The sequence below is a fragment of the Notothenia rossii genome (genome assembly GCF_949606895.1).
Source record: "Notothenia rossii genome assembly, chromosome: 2".
Lineage (NCBI taxonomy): Eukaryota > Metazoa > Chordata > Actinopteri > Perciformes > Nototheniidae > Notothenia > Notothenia rossii.
In genome coordinates this window covers 2,822,307-2,835,158 of record NC_136904.1, presented here as the reverse complement: position 1 = coordinate 2,835,158, position 12,852 = coordinate 2,822,307, and the positions used below count along the sequence as shown (strand labels likewise).

The 12,852-nt window shown below is 42.5% G+C and overlaps 1 protein-coding gene across 5 annotated transcripts in view; it reads right to left on the bottom strand.

Annotated features, from left to right (window-relative positions):
* The window catches only part of LOC307028183 (uncharacterized protein), a 319,026-nt gene that overhangs the window by 30,226 nt on the left and 275,948 nt on the right, over positions 1-12,852 (bottom strand). For 3 of the 5 annotated variants that reach the window (XM_079662980.1, XM_079662995.1, XM_079662981.1), the window contains one exon: positions 418-1,877. The exons of the other annotated variants lie outside the window; for them this stretch is intronic. In XM_079662980.1, the coding sequence (XP_079519106.1) occupies positions 1,179-1,877 (699 nt within the window). In that variant the 3' untranslated portion in view covers positions 418-1,178. Of the gene's footprint in view, positions 1-417; positions 1,878-12,852 lie in introns of those variants that run through there. 5 annotated transcript variants of the gene reach the window in all.

Below are 12,852 nucleotides of genomic sequence, written 5' to 3'. Positions count from 1 at the left end.
GTTTTTCTCAACAAGAAATGTTTTGAAATGGGGGGGGGGGTCCTTTAAAAGTTGGGCTGTTGCAGTGTTGTAGCTGCAGTGGTTCTCAGGTTACAGTTACATAGCAGTGAATATTACTGTAAACTAACCTGTGTAACAAAATGTTAGTGGAAGAAGCATGTACAATTTTTTTACTCTGCCCCTCAAAGAATCGGAATTGAGAACCGTTAAAAACCGGAATCGAAATCAGAATCGTGGAAATTCAAACGATACCCAACCCTAGTGATGAGTTTGCAAAGGTCTAAAAATCAGGGTTCAAAGGTTCGCCAATCATCTCCACAATTGACACACTCAATCCAGAGGCTGGAGGCATGTGTTACAAAAAGGGTCGATGAAAAAACAAGGAATTAAATAAGATTGCTAGAGTCACAAAAAATGTATCCTTAGATGCTTTTATTAACAGCCAAAATGATGAAAGAACACAAAATAACAAGCATCTACAGAAAGAAAACAAACCTCAATGTACAGGTCGAAGAAATATAACTGGTACCTCTCTGCTCTACAGCCACAGCCAGACTAACCTCAAAACACTTGTGGCCAGAGGTTTATATATGTTAAGCCCCTCCCCATAGGACAATCAACTATTTATACCCTTAATTGCAGTTATTCTTCTCTACAAACATATTCAAAATGTAGTTCAAACTAATTAAAAACAATAAATCAAATAAGTCAACATGTTCTACATTTCTGACCACAGAAGCCTTAAACAATAACACTTCTACACTTGGAAGAAAATTGGCACCCGTGCCCATGCACTATATGGTATGCTCCAATTGAGCACAGGTGTTTCCACTGACTTGAGCCTCTACTTAAGGCTGTAGTTTTCTGTTGCTCTGTTTGGATTACACAACCTTGAACGAGAGGGTAAGCAGGTTACTTTGGCAGTTAATAGTTTGCTGTTCAGCATAAGTTACCATGGAGATCTACCCTGGTAAGAAGAGAACCAGCGACGTAGGACCAGACACCCAGAGTTAACCCTGAAGTTACCTCGCTAGCCGCAAATCCTGCTTCGTAGTACAGGGCACTGGAGGAGGAAACAGCTAGCTTGCTCTCACAGTTAGAAACGGTTCAGTGTGGATTCGCTCGTGGAGTTTAAGGTTAATATTTTGAGAAAAAGTTTTCCCTCATTCTTAAAACCACTATGGTTGTTCTCCTGTGTGAACATGAAGATGTGATTTGAGAGCACTAGATGTAGTGAACGTAGTCCCACACTCTTCACACCAGTACGGTTTCTCTCCTGTGTGAATACGGTGATGTGTTTTGAGAGCACTCGATGTAGTGAACGTATTCCCACACTCTTCACACCAGTACGGTTTCTCTCCTGTGTGAAAACGATAATGGATTTTGAGTTCACCTGATGTTTTGAAAGTTTTCCCACAATCCTCACACCAGTATGGTTTTTCTCCAGTGTGAATACGATGATGTATTTTTAGAGCTTCTGATCTAGTGAATGTTTTCCCACACTCTTGGCAGATGTACGGGTTTTCTCCAGTGTGAATACGTTGATGTTTTTTAAGATTACTTGATGTAGTGAATGTTTTCCCACACTCTTCACAACTGTACGGTTTCTCTCCAGTGTGAATACGTTGATGTGTTTTGAGAGCACCTGATGTAGTGAACATGTTCCCACACTCTTTACAGCAGTACGGTTTCTCTCCAGTATGAATATGTTGATGTGTTTTTAGATGACCTGATTGAGTGAATGTTTTCCCACACTCTTCACAGCTGTATGGTTTTTCTCCAGTATGAATATGCAGGTGGCTCTTTAAAGTTCCAGATGTTGTAAAGGATTTGTGACATTGCTGACAGTTGTGACGTCTCCCTCTTCCTTTTGGTTTCTAGAAAAGACGGACAGAGAAAGAGAGAAAGTTAATCTAAAAAGCATAAATACATATACAGCCAAGTTAAACTCACTTAATATAAACCTTGAGTTAATAAAATACTACTTTTACTAACTTTTTGTGTTTATTATATTTGTATTATATTCGATACAGTAACAGCAACATTCTAACCACATTATAAACCAGAGGTGGGGGATTCGAGTCACATTTTTTGACTTGAGACTTGCTTGACTAACATTGATAAAAGACTACTTGACTTTGACTTGGTATTCACGACTTGAGACTTGACTTAGGCTTAAGACAGATGACTTGAAAGGACTTTACTTTTTTAAATAAAATGTTGCTATTTGTATTTTACGAAGCCCCTAAAGGGCCATGAAAAAAAAGGAGAGACAAAGTATCTTGTTCGCATGAGAAAGTTACCGGTGTGCCAAGTAGGAAGTGGAGCGCACAGGAGGCAACCGTTTCATTGCAGACTGTTATGTCTATGTGGGGAAATTGCAGTGCATACATTATTTGAGATATATTTCTAACTCAGAATTAATTTTAGGGACATTTCGGCCAGGTTGTAGAGCAGGGGTCGGCAACCGTTGAGATATGAAGTGCCATTTAAAAAAAAAATTGTTATCAGCGTTCCAACGATCGAGAATTATCAACGGGGGGGGGGGGGGGTTGAGGAGCTTGAACCTCATCAACTATCAGCAGGAGGGCGGGGGAGCCTCGCTGCGGGGAAGCAGTGTGTGGACCTGTCAGCGCAACTTACATAATGCCGAATTTAACAAATACATTTAAATAATTGGTTTAAACCCCATAACAATAAGGACGATCGTCCGTTCTGTGATTCTCCAGAGCACACATGTTATGATATTAGGGTCATGCAGAGTGAGATGAGATTGCTGTGCCTTTAAGAGAGAGAGAGAGAGAGAGAGAGAGAGAGAGAGAGAGAGAGAGAGAGAGAGAGAGAGAGAGAGAGGTGTGGCTTGTGCATGTGTGTTTGTGGATGGTAGAGCGACAGTGAGAGAACCTATGGAGAGAATGTGTGTATGTTTCTGGAAGTGAAACGAGGAAGCTGAAAAACAGAGGTCTGTGATGTATTTTGTGAAACAGAAGAACAGCTAAATAAATGCAACGGCCTCCCGAGAAGAGCTCACCTCTCTCCAGTCATTTAAGCTAAAGTGGGTTATTGAACCTGAAGCTTGTTGCTTCTGCCCTCCTCGACTACGGTCTGGGAGCCGACAGGAAAGGTAAACACACAGATGGCCAGTCCGCCCCTTTGTAGCATATTATTTAGATGAGAGATGAGCACATCGTCACTGGGCTTTCAACTAAACACAGCCAAGCAAAAACTGCAGCATTTGTACAGCTCCTTATGGGTACTGCAATTAGTGAAGTGCTTTCCTCCGTAGTGAAACGATCAGCACTGCACCACGGAGGAAAGCGGCAGAAAGTCGCCTGGAGATAAAGAGAGCGGGGCTGCGTTGCGTGCATGGCTTCCTTCTGCAGGTAACGGGGAGACGCGCTCTGGCGGCGGTCTCGTTCAGGATCCGAAAATACAATTTAAATATTTTTGCACACTTATTCCACTTATTCCTAGTCTGCCACTGGTTATGGGGCCGCGTGACAATGTTGGCACGCGTGCCAGGGGTTGCCGACCCCTGGTGTAGAGCCATTTGTTTAAGCAACGGGTCGGCAAAACAGGAGAGTCTGTGAACCCGTCCGCCTTGATTTATGAATTCATGTCCGTGACTCTCACAGTATCTGCTGCCCACAGCTGTTTTATAGAAGGAAAACCTCCTTCACTTCAGGAAATCTCTGCAGCACCAGGAGGCAGTAACGTGTAACTCAACAGAATCTGAGAAGAGCTGTGCCTTTTACTGTTTACTTCACTGTGTTTACCTTCATTAGAACAGATAAACAGAGTGACTGCAACGTTTTAACCCCACACACACACACACACACACACACACACACACACACACACACACACACACACACACACACACACACACACACACACACACACACACACACACACACACACACACACACACACACACACACACACACACACACACACACACACACACACACACACACACACACACACACACACACACACACACACACACACACACACACACACACACACACACACACACACACACACACACACACACACACACACACACACACACACACACACACACACACAATTAATCCCCTTATTATTAGTTTTATGAAGGAGATGCCCGGTCACTAGTGTTGCATAGTGTACCGATACTACAAAGGTACCGTGATACCCTGCCGTTAAAAACGTTACAATTCCTCCGTTTCATTAGTATCGGTACTTTAAGAATGACATTGTTTTAATAAGAGCCGTATTTCCTGTGTCTGTTGAGCGCTCCGATTCCCCTCCCTGCAGCCATGCCTGCAGTCCCTCCCCTCTCATGCACGCGCTAGCTGCCAAAGCATGTGAGAACACGAGAAGCATGGCTGCAAGTGGGAGTGCTGCTGCCGCTGCGCCTCGGCTTGTAGACAAAAGAAGCGAAATTTGGAAATATTTTTTACATTTCTGACGGCGAGAGCAATCTGTTTAGCTAACTTACCAATAGCCGCTTTCACACCAAGTACTTTGATGTACTTAGTGCCTGGCACTTAGTACCCCCATGGCACGAAGTACAGATCACGTTTACACCGGAATAAGTTCCCTGAGGGAAGATTACGCAAATGAAGCCAGTGACGTCCCTTCTTCTTCTGCTTTGGGCTTACTGGCAGGCCGCAGGCCGCAAACCACTTCACGGCGTCTACTTCCAACCGAAGTCCCCAGCCGGAAGTCCCCGGAGTTCGGGACTGGCTTCAGTAGAAGCTGCTGGGAACCTATTGAAACCTTCCAAGTAAATCGCCAGAACACCTCCTCATCTCCACCGCTCCCATGTTTTTTTCTGTGTTGCCATAAATTACTCTCTCTCTGTTGGTGCGCGCGACTAATGCTAATAATTCTAATGCCAGCAAATAAAATGGCGGAGTTTTATGGGGCGTGGTGCAATTCGCCCAGTCAATCGGAAATTGCTACTTTTTTCTCCCCAGGACAGTACTACCTCTCTAGCAGGGACTAAACATGGGGGTAAAAGTTCCCGGCACTAAGTACTCTTTTTGGTGTGAACACAAAATAAGAGGTACTAACGGAACTAAACGTGAAAAGTACGGGGAAAAGTACACCGGTGTGAACGCGCCTAATGTGGCCAACAACTGCAAAGTACATTTTTTCAATAATTATTTATATTACTGTACTATTACATGTTAATAAAATATGAAGTTAAATATCAAATAAATCACATAAACTCAAGTACAAAGAAGAGACCATGTTGTATCGAAACCAATATGTTGGTATCGTGAAAACACTACCGGTCACCAAGGTGCATGATGTGTGTGTTAGTGTCCCGGGGCCTCATTTATAAACTACCGTACGCTCAAAAGATGGCGTACGCCAGTTTCTAAGCAATCTTTGCGATTTAAAAAAAAACAAACTTGACGGGAGGATGTGCGGTCTTCCAAGGACACTCTGACCCAAGCGTAGGCACAACAACGGGAGAGATGAGAAACTGTGACACCGTTGGCAGAAGGAAGAATGGAGAGAAATATGTGAAAATAATACCATAAATAAAATGTTACTCTCATTTATCATACATGAAGAATTCATTTGAAAAATGTATTGAAGCCAATCTTGAAATGATTAAACAAACGCCTGTTTGAGATTCCTCATTGCACACAAAAATATAACTTGGAGAAATAAATAAATACGGATATGTTATTGAAAACCACCTGGAATATGTTGTGTTAATGTTATGAAATGTATTCTCATAAATTATGCAGTAAGCAGAAGGACAGAGTTATGTCCAAACTGAGGCCGTTTTGCTTTTATATAGGTTGTATAGATATGAGCATGCTTTTATATACTATCATGTTTAAAGCCGTTTGCCAAGACTTGATAAGTCGCTCATGGAGGTATGGAAACTAAGAACACCATATATTTGGTAAATTTTACAGCTGATATAACACAACACATTTGTTTTATTTCATTTAACTGGTGGATAGAGTTGCTGCGGGGGGATTGGGATGCACAGGCTGCAGTGGAGGGGATGCACACAGCTGATCGACAGCTGGAACACAAACCACCAAATACATTTAAATAATTTAGATCCAGTTGTGACTCCACTCAGTAGGGATTCCCTGATAATTTCTTACAGTTTCTTATCGAGGGGGGGGGGGGGGGGGGGTCTCCTGTCCCCGGTACAAACACACTGGGTGTTTCTCAAAGTCGAGGACGCTTCCTTGGTAGGACATGTCCTTCCGAGTCAGGTCCTTCAGAGGCTAGGCAAGAATCCCTCCTAGCATCGGAGAATGAAGAATGTAACAGGCTAGCAGGTGTGCGTCATATGCAAGGCCCCGCCTTAAATTGAGCGCAATTTGTTTGAAGACTCAAAACTGATTTGCAAAGATGGACACGTTTGTGTTGTTATCTTGTATCCATACATTTGTTGAAAAGGAGGAAGAGATAGAGCGGGAGTATCGGCGGCATCTGTCAGCTCGGAGGAGGAGGATGTTCTGCCGGCGTCTTTGTGGAGGACGACGTGCTCGGGTAGGAGAAATAATGTACTGTTATATTCAATGTTGGGAGAATGGGTAGGCTAGTTAAATAAGCATTGCCGCTTGCCTTCCGTACAAGTTTTATTCTCTAATGTGAATCAAGTAAATGAAGCATCCATAATTACTCCATAGTTAGTTTGTGAGTTGTCATGATGGCTTGAATCCCCTGTAGGAGCCACATATGAAGCCATTTCTTTGTTTGTTACGATACATGTTTTTTGAGTCATTATAGGTGGTGGGCGTGTCATTGGATTTGTGTGGTGACATTTGTGCTTATATTCAGTTGCTTTTACCTGTGCACTGGGTAATAGATGGGGGAGTGAGCTAGAGAAGGAACATTTGTGTTGACCGCATGCACACACGCACGCATGCATACATAAAAGGATATACACATATGGATATGGAATATTGCATTTTTGCTTTGGAAATAAAAGGTTGAACGCATACTGTGTTGGAAAGACTGAGTTTTTGCGCGTCCACCGTGTTTTTTCTCTTGTTTAGTCCCTCGCGGCACTTTGTTTAAAATTACTGCCGCAATATCCCCCTTGGTAGACACCCCTTTCTATTTCATGCTTCCCACACAATAAGCAAGCAACACTTTTCTCCAGTGCACATTTTGCATATATATAGTTTGTGCATGTTTGTAGTCGTTCTAAGACTTATCAATGCGGAGGAAATGTGTAATCATATTGAAATAGTTTTTTTAATTATGTAAACACACACCAAAAAATAACCATTAACCTGTTAAGCCTGGGCCGCAACAGCGTCTGAGGGCATCATAACATTTAAGAAACTATGAATGTGCCATACCCACTTAACAAGAAGAAACTCAGCTAACTGACGATATGAAACATTTTTAACGAAACAAAACACAAGTCCAATGCCGAGTCTCTAAATTAGCACTAAGCGAAAGAGCGCTAACGCACTTAGCACATAACTCACGGTATAAATATGTTATACTTCATCGGATCTGCACAATCTAGATATCATATGAAAGCTGAGATTCCACATATTCCAAGTATAAGAATCATCACTGTGTGACCAGAACTCACGGCAGCAAAGGGAAGCAAAGACAACACACAACTTCACTTTACGGGGCCAAAACGGCAAATACGTCTTACCTTTGCTGTTTTCTGATCAAAAGTTGTGTTCAATGGCATTACAACGTATATAAACGCTGCTGAAGGTTAATCCGATGTTTCTGTGTCACTTTGAAATGATCACTGATAATCCATCATCATATTTATGTCAATAAACAGAGTTTTCATATAGAGTGTATGAGAGCGTAATCCAGCTTCTGGTTTTGGCTGGCTGCACATCACTCATTCACCAATGGCAGTGTTTCCCCTACCATTGTCTTGGAGGGGCGCTGCACCGTGCTAACGGAGCCCCGCGCCCCCCCTGAAATTCAAAGTGTTTGAACATTTTTTGTTTTATATATATATATATATATATATATATATATAGAGCACCAAATTGCAACTAATCTATATCTAGTGTCACTTTTCACATTGAACATGTGCTCTCTTATTAAATAAACTAAACGCTTTCATTTTAAGTTGTGAGTTTGGTGTTTTTGACCCTTAGAAACACTGATGCATTAATCAATAACAATAATCCACAGCTCCTCTCTCTGCTCCAGAGGATTTAAAAAATATATATCCCAATGCCCGCCCCCCCACGCTCAGGCAGCACTTCCCCCCCCCCCCCCAAAGCAGTAAACCTAGGGGAAACATTGGATGGTAATGGTAACGATTCTATTGGCTCTAATGGTTAGAAAGAGGTGTCAATCATCAAAATCGACCTATGTGTTCCAGAGATATGGCAAATACACCCAAATGACCCCAGAGGTGGGGTTTTTTCTAAACCCCTCTAAAAGGGTTCAATTTCACTTGTTTTTACATCAATCTTGATACAGGGCACTTATTATATGTTATAGTTTGGATCCCTAAAGCTTTTTGTCTACTATCCCATCATTCAAGGGTGGTTTCCACTATAAGTAATGTTTTTTTATTTGGACGGAAACTGTAATTTACATTTTTTTTACTATGTTCAATCGGAATTTAATTTAAAATAAAAACATCTATATATGGATTCTGACTTTTCTACATCCAACTCACAGGTTTATCATTGCTTTGAGAAACAACCAGGCTGAGTCGGGCTGAGTTTGCTAAACTAGAGAGAAAATCGCTGGAAAGGGGGCTACAACAACAAGAAGATGAACATATTTGACGGTGATTTAATTGTAATTTACGTTTCAAAATGATGCCGAAGTAACAACATACTGATACCGGTTAGTAAAAAACATGAATTAATGCTTTGACAAGTTTGCAGACAGACGGAAGGCAACATTTATTTTTTTAAATGCGTGTTTTCTAAATGGAGATGGGCTAAGCTAGCGCAGTATATGCTCCGACCGTCCACACTCACAACAACGGCCTACAGACATAAATAAACCAGCGACTGTATTCGCCATGACACAGACAGTCTGTGGTTTGTACTTGTTTAACTTTTGTCTAGTTTCTGAACAGATATGAGGAGCTGTGAGCTCTGAGGGCTAACAGCTAACGGCTGATGTCGTTTTCTGTGGTTCTCATTGAAGATGGCGTCACGGCCCGCCTACACTGCGTTACTATAGTTACTGACCCAGCTACTAAACTGTAATGGAAACGCATTATAAAGTGAGCCAGTCCTAACAAGGCCTAACGAGGCCTAGCCATACCGAGTGAGGCCGAGCAAGGCCCTGTAGTGGAAATGCGCCATAAGAGAGCTAAGAACCTTTCGGACCTTTCTCGGGCCTCTGCTGCTCTCCTTTCTCTCCCTCTTTTTTGTTCCTCCTTCTCCTCCTCCTCTCTGTCTCTCTGTGTCCTCCTTGTCTTTTTTCTCCTCATCCTCTCGCCCTCTCTGACCTTCCTGGGCAGTGCTTGGCCCTGGTTTGTCCTATTGGATGAGGCATTAGGGCAGTCAGCGGCGGTCTCGCCCCCCTGCCTGATTGCCTCCATGTCGCTGCCGTGGGTTTCCCGTCCTCAGTGCCCTGCCCTGAGGCGGGACGCTTGCATTGCTGAACAGTGAAGACCAAATACATACACCAGTGATGCAAACACAGGTATGGGGAAAAAAGAGAGAACTATTCGAAGCAGGGAAAAAACAGCGTAATATACCATCTGACAAAGGACTGTGCTATAATGCTTCAATTAACTGGCTATTCTTTGTAATATACTCAGATCAATAGGAGACAGAGATGTTAAGTTATAAATCAAGGGTTTTTATTATTATTTACAGTTAGATATTATCAAGGGTGTAACTTTGGATTAAGAAGTGGGAAACACACAAAACAAGGGGTCCTCCGCAATGAAACATATATATTATCATTATATATAATGAGTGTGCAAACTTATCTAGTATCCTATCCATATGAACCTGTTTATTTGTGGGGGGACCTCACCTCCTCTAGGGGGGTCCGGGCATGCTCCCCCAGGAAGATTTTTTCTTTAAATGTAAGTTAAACATCAATCTGGTGCACTTTGAAAGCAAAATTAAGAGATTTATGGATACAGCTCTCAACACTCATAAAACGGAACTGTATAATGCTTCAATTAACTGGCTATTCTTTATGATATTCTCAGATCAAGAGGAGACAGAGATGTTAAGTTATAAATCAAGGGTTTTTATTATTATTTACAGGTAGATATTATACACTTTTGACTTTAACCTGTTAAACCGGCGGGGACCCTGTTTTTTTTTTTTCACGACACTGTGTCTCAGGGGATCTTAATATTTAAGAACCTATTAATGTGTTATAACAGATTAACGGAAATAATCTCAGCTAACTGACGATACAAACCATTTTTACCAAAACAAAACACAAGTCTCATAGGAAGCATCTAAATGACCCCTGAGCGAAAAATGCTAACGGACATTGGCACAGAACTCAAGATAAAAGTACCCTTATTACTTATCGTAGCTGCACATACAAGATCTCCGATTAAAGCTGAGGTTCCACAGATTATTTAGGTATATAGTATCATCACTGAGTGATCCGAACTCGCGACAGGGGAAGCAAACACAGACATCACAACACGTACCTTTACGGAGCTTCTAGGGAGATTGTCTCACCGTAGCTGTCAATCTGATCAAAAGACGTTTGCAATGGCATTAAAACGAGAAAAAACGCGGCTGAATCGGTTAATCCATAGGTTTTTAGCATCTCTGTATAATTTTTTTTAATTTCATTTATAATCCATAATTCCATTTTTATGTAAAAATCGCAGAGCAAAAGTTAGCTGCTAATGGTAGCCACCAGAGTGGCTGCTGCTTCCGGTCTTGGCTATGCGGCAGTCTAACACACACACATTACCAAATAAGGAATATGTGGGAGTTCCCCTCGATTCCATTGGCTCTGACGGTTAGAAAGAGATGTCACATGTCAAAATCCAGCAAGGGGGAACAGATATATGGAAAATCCACCCAAATGGCCCCAGAAGAGGTTTTTCTTTGCTAAACCTCTCTAAAAAGGTCAAATATCACTTGTTTTGTATCAATCTTGATACAGGGTACTTATTATATGTTGTACTTTGGATTCCTAAAGCTTTTAGTCTACTAACCCATCATCCAAGGTACACTATCATTTAAAGTTTTTTCAATCTGAATTTTCTTTAAAATAAAAAACATCTATATTTATTCTGACTTTTCTACATCCAACTCACAGGTTTATTATTACTTTGAGAAAAAAGATTATTAATTTAACCCTCTTAGAAGGGAAGATATGGTCATTTGTTCTGGGAATGTCATTTTCGAGCCTGAAACCTGAAAAACAGGCTCAGGGTGTAACAGGTTAAGGGCTTCCGTTTTTCTTCTTCTTCTTTGCTTGCGAAAGTGTTTCTACTGCTTTACTAACTGCTTTACTAACTGCTTTAGTGCTTTACACAACCGACTGGTGCTGCTGCTGCTGCGTCATGACGTCACCGGTGCTTATCAGGCTCTAGCGCCGAACCGGCCCTGAAACAGCGCTGGTGTCAAAGGGGCATTAGTTCGCCGGAGCCTCGCAGCGGGGTTACAGCGCAGAAGTACGCTGCATTTTGTCGCTTGTTAGCAGACCCTTCACGCGATAGCAGAGCGAACAGTTAAAGGAGGCGTAGAGCGAGGGATCATTGTCCACTAGTCGTGCTCGCGGATGGATACAAAAATATACTTTGGCGACCGTTAATAGGCTATACGTGGGCGGCCCGCCCAAGTAAAGTCTGTTTTGAAGTGAGAAGTTTGCTGTCAGTCCGTGAGCCACCCCCCAAAGTAAAACTCTTCGGTTCTCCACGAATTACAAAAGTCACCCAAATCAGCGTTAAAAAAGCGGAAGGTGCCGAAAAGCGACTAATTTGCATCACTGCATACACGCATTAATATATGAAAACATAATACATAATCGACTTCCGGTCTGAGCGGAGCCATGTGAGGTCGCATTTCTCGAGCTCCTCGACAGAATCAGAATATTTATTTATTAGACAACTACCCTCTACACTATATTCAAGTAACTTTAATCTAAGCTGTTCTTCCTTGCCTCCGCCCAACAGTTTCATTTGAAATATGTCGTCTTCCTCTCGCAAAAAGGCGTCTGCTGCGCCAGATCCGAAAGCTAATAGTGTTTTCACTATTACCGGGAGAAGGAAGCGATCCTCCGCAAGGCAGCCACGGCCACAGATCCGACAACGTCACACGGAGACATGATCAGAGTATTCCCCGACTACACCCAAGCAGTCGCGAAGCAGAGAGCCGCCTTCATGGATGTGAAAGGCATGCTAAGAGGCTGTGATAGTGCCAAGTACGGACTGTGGTATCTAGGGGTGTCACGGTTACCGGTGTAGACGGTAACCGCGCTAAAATATTTTGACGGTGAGATAACCTTCTGAATTTCAAAACACGGTGTTATGTCGGTGGGTTAAATTACCGCACACCGTTACACCGGGAGAGCTTTCATTTCCCTAATACTCCCACGGTTACACTGTATTACACTGTTACTGCGCTAAATACTTTGCATTTCAAAACATAATGTTATCTATGTGCGTTACTAGAGCTCTACACCACACACGTGACACTTTCGAACGTTCGCAGGCGCCACTAGTCCTAGGTTCTTTTATCACACTCTCTCACTTTAAGCATGGCAGCAGAAGAAGGAAGCCGCGATGGTACCATTTTTCCACCTTCTAAGCGCAGAAGATCAGAAGTGTGGTCCTACTTTGGATATTTAAAAAACTCCGAGGGGCAACTGGTGGAGGACGGTGCCCCCGTGTGCAGGACATGCCGGCGGAAGGTATCCGCGAAAGGGAGCAAC